At 44.3% G+C, this 26,006-nt stretch overlaps 1 protein-coding gene across 1 annotated transcript in view; it reads right to left on the reverse strand.

Annotated features, from left to right (window-relative positions):
- LOC139051798 (nose resistant to fluoxetine protein 6-like) overlaps window positions 1-26,006 on the reverse strand; it is a 76,010-nt gene that overhangs the window by 22,227 nt on the left and 27,777 nt on the right. The window contains exons 10-14 of the mRNA XM_070528788.1: window positions 21,600-21,686; window positions 20,009-20,174; window positions 14,794-14,876; window positions 11,793-11,915; window positions 10,506-10,626 (exon numbers count right to left, since the gene is read on the reverse strand). Of these exons, the coding sequence (XP_070384889.1) occupies window positions 10,506-10,626; window positions 11,793-11,915; window positions 14,794-14,876; window positions 20,009-20,174; window positions 21,600-21,686 (580 nt within the window). The remainder of the gene's footprint in view (window positions 1-10,505; window positions 10,627-11,792; window positions 11,916-14,793; window positions 14,877-20,008; window positions 20,175-21,599; window positions 21,687-26,006) is intronic.

The following is a 26,006-nucleotide window of genomic DNA, read 5'->3' on the forward strand; positions in this document are numbered from 1 at the left end:
AACTAAGTCGGAAAGAAAGGGAGGGGGAGTCGGAATGCTCATCCATCAGGGAGCCAAATGGAAAAGAGTAAATTCACAATGTCAAGAGCATCTTTGGTTATCAGGTACAATGAGTGGGAAAGAAACTTGGCTTGGAGTTACGTATTTGTGGACCGGAATAAATTGCACAGAGAAGAATAAAGAGTTAGTGGAATGCATAGGCGCTGATATTAGGGGTTTCGGGAATGGTGCTGAGATAGTCCTATTAGGTGACATGAATGCCCACATACAGGATTTAGATGGCTATACCGACAATAACGGGAAGTCAATGCTAGACCTTTGCGAGCAACATAACCTCGTGATCATGAATACAGGGCCTAAGTGGGAAGGACAGATCACGTGGGAAGTGGGAAACCGGCAATCGACCATTGATTACTGTCTGATGACAGAAGGAATTCATGATAAGTTGAGAGAAATGGTCATCGATGAGGAAGGGTTTAGCAGCATAGGCAGTGACCATAAACGCATCATTTTGAAAATGGGATATGTAGTTGGGAAAGAGAGCAGCGAAAGCAAAATGGCCAGCCCAAATTTGAACGCTGAACAAATAGCAAATATAGTCACTAGAGTGGAGGAAGAAATTGGCAAGTCGCCAAGTAAGGGGTGGGAATATGGTGAGCTTCTAAGTGTAGTAACGACAGAAATACGGAAAGAGAAACAACACGTTCATTGGAAAGGAAAAAAGAAACCGAAAAGCTGGTGGAACAAGGAGATACGAGAAGCGATCGCCGAAAGACAGAAAGCATCTCGAGAGCACAGGCAGGCAAAGAAGGCGCAGTTGCCACAGGATGAAGTAACCGGTAAATGGGAAATATACCGGGAGAAAAAGTATATGGTTCAAATACTGGTGCAAGCAAAATTAAAAGGTGAAAGTGAAAGTTGGTTGTCAGAAATACGTGAGAAAAAGAAGGCCGCACCTAGAATATTTTGGAATCACATAAAATTATTAGGCAGGAAATCAACAACAATACAACAACATATCCTAGACGAAGATGAAAACAGACTGGAAGGAGAAGCAGCAATAAATTACATCCAAAAAGTAACAGCCGAATCTTTCCAAGGCAAGGACGAGGTTGTATTTGAAGAAAAAAAGAGCATGAAAGAGACCCAAGGGGGAAAGGAGCTAGTGCTTACAAATTTAAACTGGAAGAAAGCGGAAGAGAAAATTCCTAAGCGCACAGCCACAGGGCTAGACGAGGTTCCCGTTAGGCTGATAAATGAACTGGGACCAAAAAGTAAGGAAGCTCTCGTGAAAGCAGTTGAAAAAACTTTAAAAGATAGACGAATACCAGACAGTTGGCGACAAAGTAGAATGAATTTAATTTATAAAGGTAAGGGGGAGAAAGACAGAATTCACTCGTATAGACCGTTGACCATTACATCGGTAATATACAGGCTAGCAATGCAGGCAATCAAATTAAAGCTTCAAGCATGGGCAGAAAATAATGACATTTTGGGAGAGCTTCAGAATGGCTTTAGAATAGGTAGGCGTTTGGATGATAACTTGTTTGTTCTTACTCAGTGTATTGAAATATCAAAAGCAGAAAGCAGACCGTCGTATGTGGCCTTTTTGGACATTACAGGAGCATACGACAACGTAGACCGCAGCATTTTGTGGGATATTCTGGAAGGGGAAGGCTTAGGTAACGATTGTATACAGCTTTTGAGAGAGATTTACCTAGAAAATACTGTTTGCGTTGAATGGGAAGGGATGAGGAGCGCGGAGAAAGTTCATATCAACAAGGGACTGAGGCAGGGGTGCCCTTTATCCCCGCTGCTGTTTATGATGTACATGGTGAGGATGGAGAGGGCGCTAGAAGGAAGTAATATCGGGTTTAATCTCTCATACAAACAGGCAGGTACAGTAATAGAGCAGCAACTCCCAGGTTTATTTTATGCGGACGACATTGTGTTGCTCGCAAACAAGCAAAGTGATTTGCAACGTCTGGCTAATATCTGTGGACAGGAAGGCAACAATTTAGGTTTGAAATTTAGTGTTAGAAAATCAGGTGTTATTTTATTCAATGAAAACAGTGAACAGACAGTGGAGATACAGGGCCAAGAAATACCTCGGGTAACAGAATATAAATACCTTTGTATATGGATAAACGAAGGCAACGGATATATGGAAACACAGGAAAAAACCATAACAGTCAAGGGGAAGAGAAATGCAGCCATAATGAAGCACAGAGCGCTATGGGGATACAATAGGTACGAGGTCCTCCGAGGTATGTGGAAAGGGGTAATGGTTCCAGGACTTACTTTTGCAAATGCGGTTGTTTGCTTTAAATCAGGGGTACAATCAGGACTCGACGGGAACCAAAGGTCAGTGGGTCGCCTCGCATTGGGCGCTCACGGGAAGACTACAAATGAAGCTGTGCAAGGGGATATGGGCTGGACTAGTTTTGAAGTGAGGGAAGCTCGCAGTAAAATTGAGTATGAAGAACGGCTGAGGAATATGGAGGAAAGTAAATGGGCTGGGAGAGTGTTCAGGTATCTGTACAGGCAAAACATTGATTCACAGTGGAGGAAAAGAACTAGGAAGCTTACCAGCAAGTATGCGGCCTGTGGGGTGGGCAACACAGCAACAAAGAAGGTCAAGCAGAAAGTCAGAGAGGCTGAATTAATCTCATGGGTGGCGGCAATGGAAAAGAAACCTGCCATGAGTAACTACTTAAGGGGAAAAAATGAAATTAGGAAAGAAACCATTTATGATAACTCAAAGGGAAGCTCATTACTTTTCGAAGCGAGATCGGGATGCCTTAGAACACGCACGTATAAAGCGAGATATAAGAAGGAAGAAGAAGCATGTGCTTGCTGCGGTAAAGCTAGGGAAACGACGGAGCATATTTTATTAGAATGTGAAGACATCTATGCAGCGGTCGATTTAGGCACCACTGGCCTCCTTGAAGCCCTTGGGTTCAGCGGGAGCAGTGGTAAAGCAAACAGGTCCGCAATAGACATCAGTAAGAGGCGATTGGAGGATTGGTGGAGGAAAAGTGGGGAAACGACAGAGGACGGAGACGTGCAAAAGCACAGTTCGCAATAGGGTATCAGAAAATTTGGACCTGGTAGTTCATAGTGTGTTTTTTTTTCTCTCATGGGTTAACCTAGGTAGGATATTAGGCAGCATAGTAGCAAGAGCTTGGTGGCGCAAGCCACCGGCCCGTTCCAAAGGGGACGCTCATAACATCCATCCATCCATCCGTGATTGTCTGGTTTCACGCAGCGCACGATGTTGGCCCTGTGGCGAAGGACACATGACTGGAGGTGTAATTCAGTGCTACACAAATAATGAGGCAGAACAAGCGGATAGCAGAGCATGATCACGTGCTGCAACACGGTAGAAAATGGCATAGTTTCGATACCTGCGCTCTTGACTGCACGACCGTGCGAACAAGCAGACGAAGCGGAAGTACATCTCTCTTCCTTCGGTGCGAAGTAAAACAAACACATACAGACATTCCGTTTGTGTGTCTTATTATTTCTCTAAACTTCAATTCGTCAATTCAAGCAACAGAACACGCAAATAACAGATGGTGCCTTGAATATAATTCTCGAAGTCACGTGTCACCACGATCAACGCCACACTGCGGACCCGAGAACGAAGGCGCAGGGACGCGAGTACCTCGCCGTCTGGCTTTGATAGCAGCGGCCACGAGAAGGAGAAACAGCGTTCGGATTGAAATTTCAGACCCTTCACGGTGCGTAGCGATGTCATTCTTTGTAAAGGGGGGAGGAAGAAGAAGTGATCGTAGCGAGCGGCTTTAATTTCGAGCACACTGCATTTTCTATTTTATTTTCTGTGGTCTCGGCAATCAGTGACAAAGAAACTGGGGGACGTCGTACTCTGAAATGGGGGACCCCAACCGCGCCCAGCAATTGGGTCCTGAACGGCCAGTTCGTTATGCCGGTGACGTGAGTGACCGCTTCGACCCCAGCATGGTCCTGATTGAGTCATCTGATGGCTCCTCTACTGATGATATGGGATCGGACAGCGATTTTACCTTGGTGTGAAGCCGATGTCTGAAGAGAAAGATACGAAGAACATCCCCGACCCATCGCCAGGCGACGAAAAAGGCAAGTGGCAAGCAGTCATACACTATTCTATACGTACCAACAACAACAGACAACCTCAACTCACTGAACAGCTGGCAGAGCCTGTCTGAATATTTCGAACGAACTACCCATGGTCAAATATAAGAAATACGTATAAACGCTCGAAAGAACATCCTCTCGGTGCAAGTCAATACACCGACAATACTGGAGACACTGAAAAACGTCACTCAGTTGGGAAGCATCCCTGTTCGCGCATTCCCCACATACGGCAAGGAGGCGACGACAGGAAGCGACGATCTACAGCGCGGACATTGATATTACAGACACTGACCTGGCGAAACTACTATCGTCGTCGGCTCCTGTGCTCAGCTTTGACCATTTTGGACGACCGTTTTGGACACACGTCAAGGTCGGATATGTGAGGCATCCGGTACGTCTTTCATGCCGAGGCTTTTACAATGTCACAAGTGTATGAAACTTGGGCATGCTAGTGCAGTTTGCAAAGGGTGCAGTAACATGCAAACGATGTGGTGGATTTCACAGAGACAGCAATTTCAACGTTGCTACGAAGTGTCCAAATTGTTCTGGTGCCCACGACGCAACGTCAAAAGAGTGCCCAAAGATCAGGATGGAACAGGGTATTCTGAAGAAGGTGGGTAGACATCATTCCACGCACAGGGAAGCGGCAAGGGCTATCCGCCACCGCAGACGCCGTTCACGACACCGAGATCAACGGGACCGCAGTCCTCCTCGCGTAGAAGGAACGACAGCTCAAGTTGCAGCATCCACCCCCTCCTCGTCTCAGGAATGAAAAAGCACATGTCTCAAAGCCTTTGTATGTTGCGAAAGTACAAGGCGACTCATCATCGGCCCAAAAAACATCGGAGACTCAGTGGCCCTCGTTACCATCAAGGCCTGCAGGAACGCCCTTATGCACCGCTCCTACACGCACTGAAGAAAATGAAAAGATGGATGACATTGACGTCACGAGAATGTTGAAAATTTTGATCGGCTCCATGCGCAGGATTCTTTCCGGCCTAAATACCCCGGCTGCCAAGGCCGCCGTGCAGCTACTTGAAGTGTTGGAACCACTCCTAGTGGTTCTTCGCTAAGCAAGTATGGCACTGATGTTTGAAGAACGGATGCGTCAATCGCTTGTTATGCAACTGAATGCTCGAGGTCTACGGGGTCGTTTGTCTGATTTTCGACAGCGGATATTTAAGTACCAATTTGCAGTATTGTTAGCTGTGAACCTCATATGGATTCTTCTTTCCGTAATTATTGATATGTCCAGATGTGATCTCGTAACGACCAAACCTCAAGCAAAGTGTTAGTTTGTATACGTCACGGTCTGGTGTATTTCAGACATGATGTCCCATCGCATACTACTAAGATTACGTATGCCTTACCACAAAACACAGATGTCACACGGTTACAGAGATTGGAGGATGCATCCACCCAAGAGCGAGGATCGATTGCTCGCACCTGATGTCTCTGCTGCAAGCATCGCAAGGTCCTCATATTGCGATTGGTGACTTTAACGCGCAGCATCCCCAGTGGGATAGCACTTCGATGAATCCTCGTGGCAAATATTTGACTTCATTGTATTCAGGGACTAAATGTGCTCAATGACGGGTCTCCTACATTTATTCGTGGCACGTCTTACAGCATTTGTCTTGACCTAACGTTTGTATCAAGGAGCCTTCTGTCTTCAGCATGCTGGTCGAAGAATCTAGAGACTCATGGTAGTGAACACCTCCCCTCTTAAGTTCACTTTAGCTCGTTTCGCCGTTCAGCCTCACGTTGCATTCGTCAAACAGACTGGATTTTATTTAAGACCTCTGTCGACACCACCTGACAGAATATGACATCTCCATCCGAAATAGAGGACATTATTGCCTCTACCCTGCGGGACAAAACCAGAGAAGTCAGCATACCGAGGCACAGATCATCGGTCAACATACAATATGAGGCCCTTCGTACAATTCGTCTCCGCGCGGAACGGCGATACAGAAGAACAAAGTCACCGTTAGATCCTTCGAGCAGTCGCCGAGCTCAACGACATGTTCTTCGACATCTGGAGAAGCTTGACAGACAGCGTTGGAGGACATTCTGTGGATCCCTAGATCCAAGACAGCCTCTGTCTAAGATCTGGCGGGTCATACGAACTCTCCGGGCAACTCCACAACAAAGACACCCGTTCCGTGCGGCGGCTCTACATCAACGCCGGAGCGAATTGGAGGTAGTAGAGGACTACTGTAACCTCATTGTGAGCGCATCTAATCCAGTGACTTAATCCCTTGTCACCATCGCGCCCCCGTCACCTGATGAGCGACTCGAAGTACCGTTTACGATGCAAGAGCTTGACGCTGTGATATCGGTTTCTCGACGTTCATCGGTACCAGGACCATACGGAATCACGTACGCTGCAATCCGCCATATTGACACAGAATCACGACGTCTTCTTCTATCTTATTATAATACGACGTGGGAGACAGCAAATGTTCCAGATAGTTGGAAATGAAGTTGCGTTGTAGCGCTGCTTAAACCGGGGAAGTGCCCTAACGAGCTTTCCTCTTACAGACTGATCGCCTTAGCCAGTTGCGTCGGTAAAGTAATGGAAAGAATGGTCTTGTCAAGGCTGGAATGGTTTCTAGCGAGAAATATTTGCTTTCCTGATTTTATGTACGGATTTCGAAGAGGTCGCTCTTGCATTGACGGTGTTATCGACTTGGTATCCACTGTTGAGAGGGAAAGAAGTCGCCGTCGGTTAGTTAGAGCTGTTTTTTGGATATTAAGGGTGCATACGACAATGTACTCCATTATGCAATCCTTGATGCACTGGAAGATTTAGACGTCGGTGGCCGGCTATATACATGGATTGTTAGCGGCCTCAGTGGCCGCACGGTGTATATGTCGACAAGTGATGGCGACACCGGACACTACCATATACATCGAGGTGTTCCACAAGGGGGAGTTCTCATTCCAACTCTTTTTAATGTTGCGTTGACTGGCCTTGCATCTGAACTTCCTAGCACGGTGAAGATTAGCACATATGCGGTCGACATATGCATATGGACATCTGGAGCCACCCGTCCTCAAATGCGTGCTATGCTTCAACGTGTAGTGAAAATCAAAACTAAGTTTCTGCGGTGCCAAGGCCTCCAACTCTCAACAGAAAAATGTTCCGTGATTACATTCACGCGAAAACAAATGACCAGGTATAAGATAACCGTTAACGGAGTCGCGATACCTACGGTTACACACCATAGATTCCTTAATTGGCTTAGTCATAGACCGGGGATTATCTTCGTCAAGACACGTCGCCGCACTGAAGTCAAAGCTAAAGAGTTTTGTTCACGTCCTTCGCGTCGTTGCAGGAACGAGATGGGGCCCCTCGGAGTCGTCATTACTCCAATTGTCCCAAGCACTAATCGTAGGGAATGTACGGTACAGCATGCCGGCGCTCTCAAGCATTGGACTTAGCAGTGTGCGCGCATTGGAGAGCATTCAAGCTCAAACATAGCGCACGTGTTTGGGCCTCTTACAATGCACGTCAACCAATGGAACAATAGTAGAAGCTCGTGCTTGTCCTGTTGGGGTATACTTGCTCTGCGAGCCTCTTCGAATGTACCTTCGCGTGTTGACCCGACACAGGCACCATCCTCTGTCATCGCTCCCTGCCAGCCACCCATGTTCTAGCTTTTCAAAGACTATATCGCGCCATCAGAGTGTTCTGCCATCAGAGTGTTCTGCCGTCACGATTTTCTCCTGCCTGTATTCCGAAAATACCCCCGTTCTGTCTAAACCTGTCGTTACATTGTAGATCCCTAGAATTACTAAAACGTCATCCGTTGCATTTATTGGCCTCAGGCAACTCACCTTGTCGCGAATTTCTGCAATGTACGGAGATACTGTACACGTGTATACCGATGGCTCTGTCACACCATATGCCTCCACTGCAGCCTTCGTCATTCCACATATGATCATCGCTCGGCGGTTTAAACTAGACCATAGCTCAACATCAACTGCCGCAGAACTTGTTTTTATCCGGCAGGCACTTCGCTTTCTCTCTGAGGAGCCTCCTCACGCATGGACGATATTCTGCGATTGCAAGCCAGCTCTTCAAACGATTGACTGTGTTTTCAGACGGGGCCCGTATTATTCCATGGCCATAGGAACTACAGAGCGCCTCGAACACGCAACTAGAAAGGGCCACAATGTCACCTTTCAGTGGATACCGTCACACTGTGGCGTGATCGGGAACGAACAGGCAGACGCTGAAGCGAAAACTGCTTTAGATAATGGTTGTGAAGTACGCATTCCGTTCTCACAAACAGACACAAACGTCCTACTTCGTCGCGTAATACGCAACCGTACGTTGGAACACTGCACCCAACCAGATAAACGACACAAGCGATTAAACAAATGGGACCAAGAAATGAAATTTCGTACGCCTCACAAGTCAAACGAAGCCACACGAGCATGGTGAACCGGATTTGCCTTGGTGCCGCATTCACCAGCCGTTATAGACATACGATAGGTGCCAGTGATACTAGCCCAAACTGTGAATACTGTGAGGTGCCAGAAAAACTTCTACATATACAAAAATAACGTACAGCGCAAAGGACAAGGACAGCGATATACGACATACACAGGGGCTGAGAAAACGACTGTGATCCCTGCACTGTGATCCCTGCATCTCGGGCTGGTTACCGTTTGGCCTTAATTTCAGCGTTAGCGGAACAGCTTCTGAGGCGCACAAAACGTGACGATCCCGCTCAATCAGGGAACTAGCGGGCTGAAAGACGCAGGTTTGCAGTGCTGCCATATGTGCATGATGTATCCCATAGGCTGAAGAAAATTGGGCAGCGTGCAGGGATCACAGTCGTTTTCTCAGCCCCGGAAAAATTGGCAAAGCTCTGTAAGCGTGTAAACGCGCCAAAATCGCATCAGAGTTGTTGTTCTGTCGGGCACAGAAAACGGTTTGTGACATGCACAACTAATGTAGTCTACCAAATTCCCCTATCTTGCGGCAGTAAACATGTAGGGCAGACGGGCAGGTGCTTAAACGATCGACTAAGAGAGCATTGTAACAACGTCCGCAGCACTGTACAAGGCCACTTGGGCATTCATTGCCGCGACTACGGCTGTGTGCCATTCTTTGAAGATACGCAAGTTTTAGCGAGACACTGCTCACAGCTCACCAGGGAAATTGTGGAAGCTGATTTCATCAGAAAACTTGGCAGTATGTGCGTTAGTGCGCCCTCAATCGCGCAGACCCCTGGTGAAGTCGCGTTTCAAAACAGATAGTAATCGTAATGCTTAACTTTTTTCAGGTGACCATGTGCTTAGTTCAATGACTTGCTGTTAGGACACCCCCTGTGAATGTCGTACATTTTCTGCGCATGCCTCTTCCTGTATATATATACACGATGTGGCAACGCAATAAAATCTTGTTGGAAGTCAGCGCTGTGTATGTCGTCTATCGCTGTCCTTGTCCTTTGCGCTGTACGTTATTTTTGATCATGAATTACCAACTAGCCCAAGCAACCACCCTAGTTGTACATATATTTTGCGTGTGTCCCACGTACTCCCAAGAACGACAGCAACTTGTCTCTTGCATTGCGACGATCCATAAGAGCCCGCTATCAGACGGGTTCCTTTTAGGTCCTTGGCCTAATGCAAACAGCGCAGTCCTGGTAACAAGTGCACTATAGCTTTTCTCCAAGCCACTGGGCTGGACGCACGGCTTTAGAGATGCCACAACTTTGTGAATTTGTATATACGCATCTCTTCCTTATACCATTATCATTCATCAGCCCTTTCCCTCCCCGTCCCTTTTCCCCAGTGTAAAGTAGCAGGCCAGAGCAAGTTATAGCTCAGGCCGACCTCTCGGCCTTTCGGTAAATAAATCTCTCTCTCCTCTTTGTAAAACCCGCCTAGGTGTCTCAGTGGTTATGGTGTTGGGATGCTGAGCACGAGGTCGCGGGATCGAATGCTGGCCATGGCGGTTGCATTTCGAGGGGGGGGGGGCGAAATGCCAAAACACCTGTGTGCTTAGATAAAGGTGCACGTTAACGAACCCCATGTAGTCGAAATTTCCGGAGTACTCTACTACGGCGTGCCTCATAATCAGAACGTGGTTTGGCACGTAAAACCCATAATTTATTTTAATTCTTTACAAACACGATCGCTGGCACACTTTGCATGCTCGGCACTACTTAGCTCAATATGGCCGGACCTGGTGAGGGGCTCATTAAGGCAACTTACGATGATTGCGTTGCACAAATATTAGCGAGCGCATCATCTGCCGCCTAAATGAAGGCACAAGAACACTGGCTCAAGTAGCTGCATTTGTTGGCTTTACAAACAGTGACGCTAGCATTGTAAAGCCCGACCCTTACCGCTGACATCTTGATGTCTCTCTTGCTCTCGATGAAGATGAGCGTGCTGCAGCCGAGGAAGAAGGTGGCACCGTGGAACGTGGGCAACATGTACACCTCGTTGAATGTGTCTGCCAGCGTTCTGTTGTGAACAACAAACAAAAACAAGATAAGGTCAATGTTTACAAGGCGAAGGAGGAGCTCATGGCGTGCAGTATAAAAATGCCACAGAACCCGTCTACTCAGTGGAGAAACAGTGCGAATAGAGTGGACGAATGGTCTTGTAACATTGATAGAATGTTACAACACACTAACATTATCCCCAACATCACTGCTGCAACGTGGTCTTGCAAACCGTTCTAGTATAAAAACATTTTTGGTGAATACATGCTCAGGGGCGTAATTCACAAAGCTCCGTCGCACATCATATTCTTTTTCATTGTCTCGACACTTTCGCTAGTATAACATGTCTCTTATGAGGACTAGCTGGACTTGAAATCAGGCGGCATGGTGAATATAGGGTAACAAGTTTTCCGGGTAGAATATCCCCTCCTTATTTCATTTTTTCTTGGTCCCTTAGTTGAAATACCAGATTAAGAATATATTTGCTTGTATTACGAGCACTGTCTTGTGAATGCGTTGACAGCTAATGATGTTCACTCTTTCGAAGAGGGGCAAAATGGACTCTCCGCAAGCTTGCTTTTTTAGTTGCGTGACGTTAGTGCAAGGACAGCAGCATTGACTATCCCAAAAGGAGGCCCATGTCGTTATGTCAACTGAAATTTAGAAAAGCCCTAGAAGAAACATTCTCCAGACTACAAAAGTGATGGACATAAATCTAAGATTTCAAGCTCCTATTTTCACCTCAAGTGAAGAATAAATATCGCCAATTTTCTTTACATGAGAATAATGTTGCGGCACAGTATACTACACCTTAAGCAACAATGAACGGAGCATGCGTCTTCAAGTTGCGCGAAATCGCATTTTGCTGGCTATCATGACATGTACGGGTACCAAGCATTCTCCAGCCAATTACAACAATCAGATTTTACTGTGCGCGAAGGAATACCCAGCAGGACGACATCATTGAGCACTCTTGTGCTCGCCTCAAAACGTTCCATCTCAACCAGCAACGACGCCATAGGCAACTGCTTGCAACCTGTTTCATTACCGAAAGCAATCGAACGCCAACGGTGACATTGTTAGACTTTACGTCGCAACCGCCCGGTCGTTTCTCAACGACGGCGACGCACAGTTAAACACGTTCAGTGCCAACGTAGGGAGTTCAGTTCAAGGCAGCGCACTCACGATATGTCGGACACGATGAGTGGAATGACGGGAACGTAGCGGCCGCTGCTCATCTGCCATGCAGAGAAGGCACAGCACCCGACGGACAGGGTGCCGAACGACCACTGCAGCCACGCGGTGCGCCTGCGTCAGCAGCAGTACAGGAAGACAGTTAGGCATACGGGACTGTTTATTCGTGCGCACACAAACAGCCTAAGTGCCTTCTAGCTTCCTGCACGAGGAATGGAAAATCAAGGACTGCTGAAACAGAACAATATATGCACGAATGCAAAAAACAAGAAAGCGACCTAATGCCGCTCCTGTTACGCTACAGTATTGCAAGGAAGCGGGCAAGCAGTCGGGTGAGAAGGACAGACACTGAGGAGCACTCGCACCAAATTTAACCGCTGGATTCAGGCTTCTCATTTTCGCCAAATAGCTTTTGCATTTTTTGGGCGCTTTCTGACTTTCACGGCTCTTCCTTGCAAAATATGACAAATTCGTTCTTTTTTTTTATTTGTGCGGCGAGCTGGTACATGGGTTTAGATTCATAAATGCCGTCGTATTGTGATATTGGAAGTACAGTGCTCACAAGTGTGGTGCTTAAGTTTTTGATGTCAACAATGTTAGGTCGTTTTATATTTTTTTTAACTTTTACTACCTTTTTCATGATTTTCGAGGAAACTATAGACCGCTGCCAAAGACATGCAGTCACGTTTAATGAATGAGATTTATCGTTACTAGCAATTATTTGCAAAAATATATTTGCAAGCAAAAGCAACTGTTTAAACGATTTCCAAACGTTTTTGAGATCTTTTGGATAATTTTCGAAGAAGCAGCTTCATTTAATTGGGCTCTCTTATCCCAAATTAATTTCTGACCACCCTGAACGTAATGGTAGCAGCACTTGGAATATTAAGAAACTCCTATCGCTTAAAATTTACCCGAACTCTGGAAGATTATGTGCATTTGCCTCTTCCATCTACGACACACACAAACAGGACGGAAGTGGTTGGGCTGAACACCACCTTCAAGGTGTGTACGGTAGCGCTATTAAAAAACGGGACAAAAGAAGATACACAGGGGCACACACAGCACCACTAACTTCCAAAAATATTTATTATCGAAAATCAGGTCGTACTTACACACTCAGCCAACATGAGTCACAGCCACGGGAACAGTTAAAATATCAGAGCGAACCATTTCTGTAAGTGATATGTTAGGCCACGCGCAAAAAATTTCAGTACTTTTTCAGGAAAAATTCAATGACGATTTGCTGACACCTGAATCCCCTAGGGCATCAATCTGCTCCGCTTCTATTATAAGTCTAGTGAGTTCGCACTTATTTCTACCGGTAATGATTGTTCATTCGAAGAGAAGGGAGCCCTTATGTTGCTTACAATGAAGGGAGGGAAAGCCATCTGATACAACTTTGTCGAATTTATTTTTGTGTTCGCGCAGTCTATCATTAATGCATCTGCCCGACTGTCCGACGTAATACTTCCAATACGATAAGGGCATAGGATATATAATTGGTGTCTTACAATCTCCAAACTTCTTCTTGTGTTTAACTTGGCAGCTAGGAGCACTTTCTTTTCTGGTATTTATTTTATTTGCCGCACAACCTAATTACTTTGTCAGGTGCAGAAAAAACCACATCCGTGTTACCTCGGCGGGCAATTTTCTTTAGGTTATGCGACAACCGGTGCATATAAGGTATCACTGTTGGTCTTTTTTTCTCGCGGTTACTATTTCCTCCCGCACGTTCAGAAGTCCCATATTGCTGCACTTGCCTAAGTATTCCCTCTACAAGTGATGCCAGAACATGATTGGGATTACCTGCTTCATGTGACCTGCTTCATGTAACCTGTTTCATCCCTATAAGGTCGACAAAGTTGCATCAGATGGGTTTCTCTCCCTTCATTGTAAGCAACATAAGGGCTCCTCTCTCTTCGAGTCAACAGCCATTACTGGCAGAAATAGGTGCGAACTCACTAGACTTATAATAGAAGCCGAGCAGATTGATGCCCTAGGTGATTCATGCGTCAGCAAATCGTCATTGGCTCTCTCTCAAAAAGAACCGAAAATTTTGCGCATGGCTTAAGGTATCACTTACAAAAATGGTTCGCTTTGATTGTTTAACTCTTCACGTGGCTGTGACTCATGTTCACTGAATGTATAAGCACGACCAGGTTTTCGATAATAAATATTGTTGGAAGTTAGCGCTGTGTGTGTCCCTGTGTGTCTTCTTTTGTCCCGTCTTTTAATCGCGCTACCGTACACCACTTGAAGATGCATTACCAACAAGCCCACATTGCAAGCCTCGTGAACACCACCACCCATTTCCGCATCATTCCTGGAGCAGCGGGGGAGCTGCTGAAGTTCTGAGTGGCTGTGCTGGGGTGAGCATCAGGAAGAAACGAGCGCCCCCAGCCAATCGGCACTTCAGCAGCGGAGAAAATGGACATGTCTACCAGGTGGACACTTAAGTAATACTCCTCCACCCCCTCTTTGTGTGTAGCAGGGCATACGCCTGCCACATTTCCTGGAATAGTTTGGTAGCACATATAGTCACCACCCGCTGATCGGAGAATCATTTCACTTTCCACCCATTTCGGCTTGAGATCTTAAGTAAGAAGGGCATCGATTGCATCGAAGAACATGGGGAACTTTTACTCTACTACTGTGCTATACCGTACTGAAATATAATGTGCTGTCCTATACTGCTACTTCCCTGTAGCGTGCTTGTAGTGTGCTACACTGCACTATAGAAACGCATTTTACATGCGATTGTCGTTCTTTTTGCATCAGATTCATATGCTCCCCAAGGAAGCCTTCGTGCCACAATTTAGTTCTTCACAATGAGTGAGCGACACGAAAGCTGTGACAACATGTAGCCCTCTGCACAATAGTAGCCCTTAGATTCTGTCCAAAGTGCTTCGGTCGAATGTGCCTAGCACACCGTAGCCACGAAACTAACTCTTCGCGTGCAAAACTCATCGGCGAGGCATTGTCCACTCACCCTTTGAAGAGTAGAAGAATAATGACACAGACGAAGAACAGCTGGAAGTCGGTCGATAGGTACCACAAATGCGAAAAGCACTCCTGAGAGATGGTGAAAAAAAGAGGGAGATAAAGAATATATGCATCATTCAGTTGTGTGGTGTAAAATAGATTCCAAGCTTTTCGTAATAATAAATTATAAAACCTGTATTTCGAGGAAGCGCCTATAATTGCAATGTTGCTCAGTGGCGTGATCTTCTGGTTTACCTGCTACCACGTTTGGCACTTCCGTTGTTTTCCTGGAACATGTGGATCGGCATGAACTGCAGAGCAGCGTGCTGAAATAATGGCCGCGTTATAACGAGATATGATGTTTCTTTAGAGAAACATTGCCTTTCACGACTTCCTAACCACACAGGCAACCACACCGGTCACGCGTTGCTACCACAGAACAATCTTCGTCTATGTATGTGTCATATATGACAGGAACTATAGCATTTGAATATTTGCTTAGCGGCAGTAAAGGACACGGTGTGCTGCATGCTGACGGAGCAGGCAAACTAAGCCAGTCGTCCAGGATATTCGGGATGGTACCCAGTGTCACTTGCATTGTACTGCTGAGCTCGAGGTTATAGGTTCAATTTCGACCTTGGCGGCCGCATTCGGATGGGGTCAGAATTAAAAAATGTTCGTGTACCGAGCATTTGGTGCATGTTAAAGAGCCACAGCGGGTCAAAGTTATTCCGGAGCACCGCAATATGTTGCGCCTCATAATCAGATGGTGGCTATGGTGCGTAATTTATCCAGAATTTAATTTTTTGTTGCAGGTGGTTGCTACGTGAAAAGGCTAAATATTCAACAATTTTTAGGCAAGCTACAAATTCTTGTGGTCGAACTGCGGTAACAAAAAACCCGAGTACAGCAAATTATGCTTTGTGTCGACCATGCGAAGATTTTTTAGTGACAATAGCGCAACATAAATTTCTTATTAAAAAAAGCATATTGCCCTTCGAGCGCGTGCGACCAGCGCCATATCACCCGCAGAAAATCTTCTCTATGTTTTTTGTTTACTATTTTGCAATCAAGCGGCTGATCATGCTTTACAGCATGTTAAGAGGAAGCTTTAGGTCGGGTGCTTTTATCCAAATACATGTAAAGGGAGAATTCGTTTATCTCGGTAACCACTGCAGCAAATTTGGCGAGGTTTGTTGCATTTAAAAGAAAACTTAAAATCTGTGACTGCTGGTTTCGAATTCTCGATTTAGGTCGTCAATTTTTATTAAAAAGTACCAAAATTCGAAAATTTTCAGAAAACGAAACTATCAAGTTCGCAACTCTGTCACTCAGTAATGAAAACTGAAATCCCAGTTCTGTGAATTTCATCTAATAGTACATATAAAGCGCACAAAATTGATATACACATCAATTTAAAAAAAAAATTATTAACACGGAAATACAGCTTTTGTGGTACCCTTGAACACAACATAATTAATCACCGTCATCATCATCACCCTATTTTTTGTTCCCTGCAGGACGAAGGGCTCTCTCTACGATCTCCAATTACCCCTGTCCAGCGCCAACCGATTCCAATTAGCGCCCGTGAATTTTCTAGCTTCATCGTTCCACCTAGTCTTCTGCCGTCCTCGACTGTGTTTCCCTTCTCTTGGTAGCCGTTCTGTAACCCTAATGGTCTAACACTTAACAAACCTGCGCATTAGATGACCTCACCTGCTCAATATATTTCTCTTAATGTCCATTAGAATATCGGCTATACCCGTTTCCTCTCTGATCCAATTCGCTCTCTTTCTGTCTCTTAACGTTATGCCTGGCATTCTTCGTTGTGTCGCTCTTTGCGCGGCCCTTAACTTGGTCTTAAGCTTCTTTGTCAATCTCCAAGTCTCTCCCCCATATGTCAGCATCCGTAAAATGAACTAATTGTACACCTTCCTTTTCAATGATAATGGTAAGCTTCCAGTCAGGAACTGGCATGTCTGCCGTATGCGATCCAACCCATTTTATTTCATCTATGATTTTTTTTTCTCCTGATCACGGTTCCCTATGACTAGGCGACAGGTAAACGTACTCCTCCACTGCCTCTAGAGGCTGACTGGTGATCCTGAACTCTTGTTTCCTTGCCTGGCTATTCATCATTATCTGTGTCTTCTGCATATTATTCTTCAACTCCACTCGTACACTCTCTCTGTTAAGGTCCTCAATCATTTGTTGTAACTGATCTGCAGTGTTGCTTAATAGAACAATATCATCAGCAAACCGAAGGTTGCAGAGATATTCGCCGTCGATCGTTACTCCTAAGCCATCCCAGTTTAACAGCGTGAATACTTCTTCCAATAACGCAGTGAATAACATTCGAGAGATTGTGTCTCCCTGTCTGACCCCTTTCTTTATAGGTATCTTCCTACTTTTCTGAGGTAAGATATGAATTGAGATGTGGAAATTGCTTTCAGTTATATAATAGGTGTCATTTACAGAACCACGATATCTGTTCTTGATGCAGAGCTAATAACTTAACTTCCTGCTTCTATATTTTTCAAACTACTGAACTTTTGAAAACCTTTTTGCCGAATTCAAGCCGTAAATCAACATTCCGTTTCCAACAGTCACTAGAATTTTACTTTCTCTCTCAAATGCAACAACTTTCATTAAAATCGGTCCGGGGGTCATTTCAGAAAAGCGTTTTTGCGTTCTACATGTATTTGAATAGGCCTCGTCGGGGTTTGGCGCAAGCTAAAACTTCCTCTTAAGACGCAAACAGGTAGTGGGCGATATTGTGCAAAGTCCCATACAGGGGTGCGTCATTTATTTACTCAAACTGCTACAAGAGTCAGGGCGACATGGGGTGTCTCAGAACTGTCACAGAGTTTTCAACTTTTGTGCAAAACAAAAATCAATAAAGAAATATTTGTTATACCTGTGTTCCAATGTAATAAATTACTTCATACATCAAACTATCTCTAGCGTGCGAACCAGTTCATAGGTTTCAGTGTATCTAAATAAGATGTGGCGATATGCAAGAAGTTTAAGAACGTCAGCGAGCACATTCCGCTTCACTTTCGCGATTCGGTGCGTTGACCAATAATATTTGGCAAACATACTTCACCGTTTGGTAAAGCCCACGCCAGTACGGTTTGTCGTAAATCTTTTTTGCCAAGTCTGAAAATGACCGCAACGCTGCTGCATCTTCGCAAGGTTCGCAAGGCACAGAGTGAAAATTATAAATTTAAATTATGCAGTTTTATGTGCCGAACCACCATCTGATTATGAGACGCGTTGCAGAGGGAGGCTCCGGACTAATTTCGACCAACTGGTCGAAAGAAAGGTCGGCAAGTAAGCAGGAAAGAGAGTTGATTGAAGCCTACAATATCTATAAACTTGGTCCCGAGAAATGTGAAAGCACACCATTGATGTTCATAACCAAGAGAGACCTTCAATTTCATGATAAGTTTTGCCGTGTTAGATCAGGTGATTACCGTGTATATGATATTGTCACGTGGTAGTGACGTTAAATGACACAGTAGCAGTACTTTGAAAGACAAAACTAGCTTTTATTGGGCGAACCTGCGCCCACAAAAAAGGCTACACTTAAAGCACAACGATAGCGGCGAACACAGTCGGCGATCGTCTAAAATCTGATCAGCGGGTCAAGTGCGTCGGCATTTATACAGAGTCGTCGAATGTTCCAGACTAATCGTTGGGACCCGCGTGCCTTCCAAAAAGTTCTACATCATTCGCGTCAGGCGAATAAATCAGATAACACAAGGTTCAGCGATAACAGACTGCGGATAGAAGCATCGATAACTTTCCAGAAACTTCGGATACATGCAAGCGCGTGCCGCGCTGTGCGATAAGATTTCTTAGGCGGTGAAACCTGGTCGCCCGATAAATATAAATACACGTGTCAATATGCTGTGGCTTGCGCATGTTCAGTCGGACATGGAGGATGTTGCTTTGGAGAATAAAGTTGTTAGTCCTGCCACCTTTATGTCCCTTTGTCTATGTCTGCTTCTGATTTTCCCGCTTCTTCAAGCTTGCTGGGATTCTCCTAATATAAAATTTGAACATGAAGCGTGATTACATATTGCACTGCACAAGAGCACTATAGATCAGTTGTCAGAAATATCTCAAAGTGTGTAGCCCAATTTTCCTCGTGGTTGACTTCATATTTCGCTTGCTCGTGGGGAAATATGCACATTATTAACGATGGCTTAGCTTTAGACGCAGCACACAAGCAGCAGCTGCAGTAAAGTATGAACCACTGAGACTAACAAGTAACGCACCGTTTTGGACATCACAGTACAGATCTCACCTTTTTTCTTCATCAACTCACTCGAAGCAAGCGCCCCTTTTCCTCCCTTTCACCATCGGAAAACTTTGAGCGGGAGGTTCGGAGACCGACGAGCGAAACTTTTTCGATAGGAGCATTTTTTTGTAAAACTTCATGCAACATTCGTAAAACGGTAAGTAATATACAAATTCGTAAAGTTTACGAAAAATTCAGGAGAGTTTGCAGGTATGTTATTAGAGTACCAGACTAGAAAGACTGCAAGCGCTACGTGGTTTTCGTGACTCAATCTGACTGTTGTAGTCCTTCGTGACGAAATCCAGGGTCTGTATTAACAGAAAGGTTCTTATGCAAGAACTATTCGTATGAGCAAACGCCAGCCAATTGCAACGTCGGAGTAAAGGCGCCTGGCCAATACTGAACCGTATTTAAGAACTAAAAGCCAACCAAATGCGGGCCCCGTATATATGTGAAGTTCGTAGATGAAGCATTTCGAAGAAAAGAATAAGTGAGCAATCTAACAAAAACACAGAAGAAACTCAATAAAAGAATGACACAGCATCGAGTCAAGGACTCATTTTTGAAGCAAGCATATACCAGCTAGCTAAAATGTGTACCCTTATTCGCACGATAGCTTTTACCCCCGCACTGTTCGTAAGGGCAGATGGCCACCAAGCTCCTTGATAGATATATCGTTAGCGAAGTTGGTTGGCCAATGGCAAAACGCACTTACGAAACAAAACCTTTCCAAGTTCGCCTACTCATAACTATTGCCAGTGCAGTCTAGAAAAGATAAAATGGTCCTAAATTATCCAATAACCAGACTTAGCAGCTGTCTTAGAACTCATTCCGCGCGAGGTTTTAAGAAACAACAACAACAAAAAAAACGTTTGGTGCACAATGTCGTGTGAATGATGAAATAGTGCCCACTAACCAATTCGTTAGCGTTGGCAAAGTTCCGGATGTGAAGGATCAGCCTCCACCAGTGTCGTTCCAGCTCGCTGTGGAACTTGCTGAACAGCAAGACGGTGTTCGGACCAGTGGCTGCCAGTGGCAGCAGGCAGAAGCACATCAGGACAAAAAACATGGGAACGGTAACCCTGCATGACAGGTGATGCTTAGGACAGGGACAGAAAATGCGGCAATCCACTACCATACTCGGCAAATTTAATGGTGTGTGAGTGGGCGTCTGTTGAGCAAGCCATTGCGAGAGAAAGACTATTGTTCACCTGCATTGCCAAGGAATCACAGCAGCCCTTTTTCCTGATCAGACGCCTACAGGCATGCGGGCTAGTCCAACTCATTACCCAAGAACGCAAGAGTAGTATTCTTGTGCGTACTTTCTACCTTATAATGGATGTAGTCTAGGCTATCTGCCCTTGCTATAGGCGCTCATAGAAAGTAATGTATTTTGAATACCGAAACTCCAGAGCCGAATTAAATACGCATATTTGTGAAAAAATCACCTTCAAATATTAAATCAAATATCAGATATCTTATTTCTCATGAAAGTAAAATACAAGGTTTGTCTGGATTCCATACTTTAAAAGAAATTAGACATATTTAGGTTATTTTATGCGTGCAAGTATAACACCAGTCGCAACTAGACGCCTGGTTAAACAAGAAGTCTGTAAATTAGAGACAACTGTTTTCAGCTATACGCTCCACGACAAAGAGAGTAACGAAACAAGGGAAGAGCCACGTCACCAGATTCATTGAGAGGGCACCGTTCATTACAGCGGTGCATATTGCTTTGAAGGAATCCAAATCTGGTTAGGCTGGCTAAATAATAAATTGATTTGTCTAAATACAGACATAAAATTTGTATGTTGCCTTAAAACGAGGCACAACGACAGGAAATTATTGAGCGAGAGGTATCTGCGCCGTGTGTTCGGTCGTTACCTAGGGTTTGTGTGCAACAACCACCACTCTTCTGCAGCGGAATCACTCAGAACAGACGTTACTTGCACCATCACTCTCTTCTCTGAGACTCAAAATAGTTTTATTTTCACTTTAACAAGAATAGAAACGAATATTCGACTATTTCTAGCAGCGAACTCTCAATCGAATATTAATCGATTAGCAAGAGCAATTCGATTCTAATTCAAAATTTTGAATATTCACAAACCCTTACTAAAAAGGCAAGGACTTTTCATGCAGCTGTGAGGGCCCATGTAGGCATTAGCATGTATTTAATAGAACCGGGTGTCATACGAAGCTACGACCATGCAAAAATAGAACCAGCGTAATGAATAATTTGCAAAATCAAATAGCACGCTGTTATCGACATTACTGTGAACTTTTTTTTTCAAGACCACACGAAGTAATTTGCCAGAAGACCCCACTGCCACGATGACGCTTACTGAGAAAAATAAGCACTTTGTTGTTAAGTGTGATAATGACTCAAGCCTCTATAATCACGTCCTTCAAAAATTAACTCCTTTACAAAACATAGCCTGGAATGTTTTCGCAGTGTATATGGTGTAGTGTATACGTGGCTGATGCACTGCTTAGAATGCACCTACCTGATAATTCTGCGCAATACAGCTATGGTGCCGACAAGAACAGGGTTTTTCTTCATTTTCAGGATGTTGTAAGCCAGCAGAAATCCACTGAAAGACAGAAAAAAAGAGATAATCAGACAGGTTCACGTGGAGGAGAGAGGAACTGAAACAGTTTATTTAGAACTGGCTATTAGGAAATTCTAGCAGCAAATTGAAAGAAGAATATACGTTTTCTTGATTAGCATCCTTGACTGTTTCACGGCTTGTTCCAATCTTTGCCTCACGATTATGCCTCCAGCAGCTAGTAAAGTGACTACCATAAAATCATAAAGCGGACAAAATAACAGGGAAATACACATTGTTAGCGTTCGGTCAGGGCGAATGCGTAACCGATTTAGAGACTAAGAACTGACCACACAGGTCACTGCATTGACGCGCAATAGACCTGTATGGGTATGTTTGCTTGCATTATACACTGATGTCTAGAGGTGAATCCTGAAAACGATACGAGAGCAAGCCGGACAGGCACGACCTAAACTGTATTTCAAGCGAAACAACATGGTTATATGCAAGATGTTGTAACAAAGGCTAAAAAGTAGCCATCAAAGCAAGTGCTTTTGAACGACGCGTCAAATGTGCACACCTTGGAAGGCTAACTTTTTGTAGCTTATTTCTGAACTATTACCAGCGTGCAGTAATATGTACTGGACAGCGCCTAATAACAACATTACTTCTTGTGCATTACGAAAACTCTTCTTTCTCAAAGGGTGCCTGCGGTTGGCGCCAACTAACGTAAAACTTTTAACTTAGATTACGTATGTGAGACCTGTCCTTGAGTAGGCTAATGTCGTATGGTTCCCGTACACTAAAATTTTGTCTAAAATTTCTGCATCAAATATTACACAGCCGACTAAAAATAAATGCCTCTGCATGCGTTGCCTTTTCTAAATCCCGCGTACTTCGTCATAATCATGCATATACACCAGACGAGTTCCTTTGCAATAACGATACTTTTCAGTCTTCCTTTTTCCGCCGCGTTGTTCGTGAGTGGAATAACCTAGCTGAATCTGTAACTAACACAGTCTCGCAGTCTAATTTTGTCAAGTTATAAAAAGATGAAATAAGTAGCTAGGAAAGAATAGTTCTTATGCATAGATAATCGTCAGAACTCCCATTTTCTGAACTATAGCTAAACAGTTACCCCCTTTGTTTCATTCTTTGCTTTATATCATTGTAATGGTCCTTACGTACATGTAACCTGAAGTGTGCTATTTCTGTGAGTTGCTCTTGTTAATCATATTATTACTGTTGTAAAATTGTCCATTGAACCTGTTTGATGTATTTCCATTTACATGTTTCATGTTCTTACCATTCGGCCTATAAAACATGAATTGTATGTATAATCATATGCCCACCCGCTATGGTCTCGATATGAGACTGGGAGTATTGTAAATAAATAAATAAATAAATATAAATCGCATTGTTTTGCTCGATGAAATTTAGTTGGAAGTTGGGGAGTACTTGTGCGTGTCTGCCCTAGTCGTCACAGCATTCCCTTCTAGCTTTCACTCTCTTCAGAATGTAGCGTACCGACTATTCAGTTTCTAAGCCTGGCTCAGTAACATTAACGTCCTTCGCCGCTTTTCCCTAGTCAGGCTTCCCCGGTCCCGTTCTCTTGTGTGTGTCTGCTTATTTGGCGTCTTCATATATTATAATGAACAGCTTCCAACTCGCCCAACAAGAAGTGCTTTTCAGGCTTCCTCAGTTTCATTGAGAACTTTACTGGCGTAGAGCGCGACACATGCACAGTGTTGGCTTGTCCGCTTTCAAATACTACCAGTGTTTTGTTTTCAGAAGATCATATCTTCGGAACGAAAGCACCATAAGCACACTGTTTCTGTTCAGGTTAACTATGCCAGCGCCAGTGCTACAATTTTTTTTCTCAAAATATTTTTATTCAGATAGCAATTACATGGACACTCCAGGCAAATTTCCACTCAGTCGCCATGGGGCTCCCCATATATTCAGCTATAATCATGGTATATGTGTGCGCGTGCCATACATGCAAGCTAAACTCTATACAATTAAGCCACCAAATTTGTTCGAACTGCGCCTTACGTTGTCGCCAGAATTATTTCTCAGAATTTTGGGAATGGCAGCCCCACTAACATGTGTAATGAAACACTACATTCACAGCGCCTTGTTTCTATCTGAAATTTTCTCAGGTTTTAAATATGAAAAGTTCAAAACAATACTGGTGTTCAAACCTGAGAGTGATGTAATTTTATTGGCGTGGTTCTTTACAGGCAGCGTAGTGACGCCTGTGCGATGTCGTTACAGGTCATACACGGTGCGTTCAGGGTGCTTAATGGTGTCAGAACCTTTAGCACACCCGCGTATGTCGCGTTCACCTTAGTCGGACCCTCTTGTGCTTACAACACCGCCCGATAAGTTCATGCGCAAACGCTATCCCTTGCTATGGCAGTCAGTGGTTTGCGCTTCGGTTGAACTGCCAATATTTATTTAGCGGGACGTTGCAGGCTATTGAAAGACATAGCAAGTCGGCTTGAAAATACGTGAAAACCACAGATCACAGAAATTTTACGCTTCGCCCTAAAAATATAAGCTTCACACATGCAGAAAGTATTTTGCAATATATTCAAGGTGTGGTGCGGGAAGCCTGTGACATACGACACACCCATTTAACGAGCGTGTCGTACGCCTTTTGTAAATCACGCGTACTTCGTCATAATCATGCATATACACTAAACTAGTTCCTTTGTAATAACGATACTTTTCGGTCTTTCTTTTTCCCCCGTGTTGTTCGCGAGTGGAATAACCTAGATGCATCTGTAACTAACACAGTATCGCAGCCTGATTTTGTTTTGTTGTGGACAACTGAATGGTTTATATGCCAAGACCTTAGACTCGGAAAGTGGTGCGTTTAGTTTCCATGTCAAACAAGCACGTTTGCGCATCGCTTATACGCAAATGTTTTCGGCATGTTTAATACCAAGGGCGTTTTATAGGCCGAATGGTAAGAACATGAAAACATGTAAATGGAAATACATCAAACAGGTTCAATGCACAATTTTACAACACTAATACTATGATTACCAAGAGCAACTCACAGAGCTGGAAATAAAAACATCACTCGACATTGAAAACTGTTTGTGGAATCACTCATGAATAGATTGTCAGATGTACAGGGCATTATATTCAGAAACAAATGCAATTTTTGAACAATATTGTGCACGTAGAGCACGTGAGCTAGTTCTGTGCATGCTTATGCCGGGAAGAAAAGGAGTAAAATGCTTATATGTAGTCATGCACATTAATTTCAGATAATTCTGTACGGTGCGTACAAAAGCGTCAGTCTCGCGATTCTTCGTTTATCCTGAAGCGTAAGAATGTTATTTTCACGCCCATAAGACTTGTTGGTGAATCCGTGGGCTTATAAGATAGAACTGACTGCATTCCTTTGAATCATTTCCAACTTGCATACATTCTTCGCGCCAATAAAGCATCCCGCGTAATACAAGCATACTTCAACTTCGAGAGACTGAATGGTTTATTTGCCAAGAACTTAGACTCGGAAAGTGGTACTTTTAGTTTCCATGTCAAACAAGCAAGTTTGCGCATCGCTGATATGCAAATGTTTTCGGCATGTTTAATACCAAGGACTTCGAATCATCATCATCAGCCTGGTTACGCCCACTGCAGGGCAAAGGCCTCTCCCATTCTTCTCCAACAACCCCGGTCATGAACTAATTGTGGCCATGCCATCCCTGCAAACTTCTTAATCTCATCCGCCCACCTAACTTTCTGCCACCCCCTGCTACGCTTCCCTTCCCTTGGGATCCAGTCCGTAACCCTTAATGACCATCGGTTATCCTCCCTCCTCATTACATGCCCTGCCCATGCCCATTTCTTTTTCTTGATTTCAACTAAGATGTCATTAACTCGCGTTTGTTCCCTCACCCAATTTGCTCTTTTCTTATCCCTTAACGTTACACCTATCATTCTTCTTTCCATAGCTCGTTGCGTTGTCCTCAATTTGAGTAGAACCCTTTTCGTAAGCCTCCAGGTTTCTGCCCCGTAGGTGAGTAGTGGTAAGACGCAGCTATTATACACTTTCCTCTTGGGGGATAATGGCAACCTGCTGTTCATGATCTGAGAATGCCTGCCAAACGCACCCCAGCCCATTCTTATTCTTCTGATTATTTCTGTCTCATGATCCGGATTTGCCATCACTACCTGCCCTAAGTAGATGTATTCCCTTACTACTTCCAGTGTCTCGCTGCCTATTGTAAATTAGAATCATATACTTCCTTAATTGACCCGTCACTTACATTGTAAGAATACACGAAATACATGATTTAGTACCTGACCCGTAAGAGCGCAGTTTTATTGGAATTTAATGTCATG

Source organism: Dermacentor albipictus, unplaced genomic scaffold, assembly GCF_038994185.2.
Source record: "Dermacentor albipictus isolate Rhodes 1998 colony unplaced genomic scaffold, USDA_Dalb.pri_finalv2 scaffold_14, whole genome shotgun sequence".
NCBI lineage: Eukaryota > Metazoa > Arthropoda > Arachnida > Ixodida > Ixodidae > Dermacentor > Dermacentor albipictus.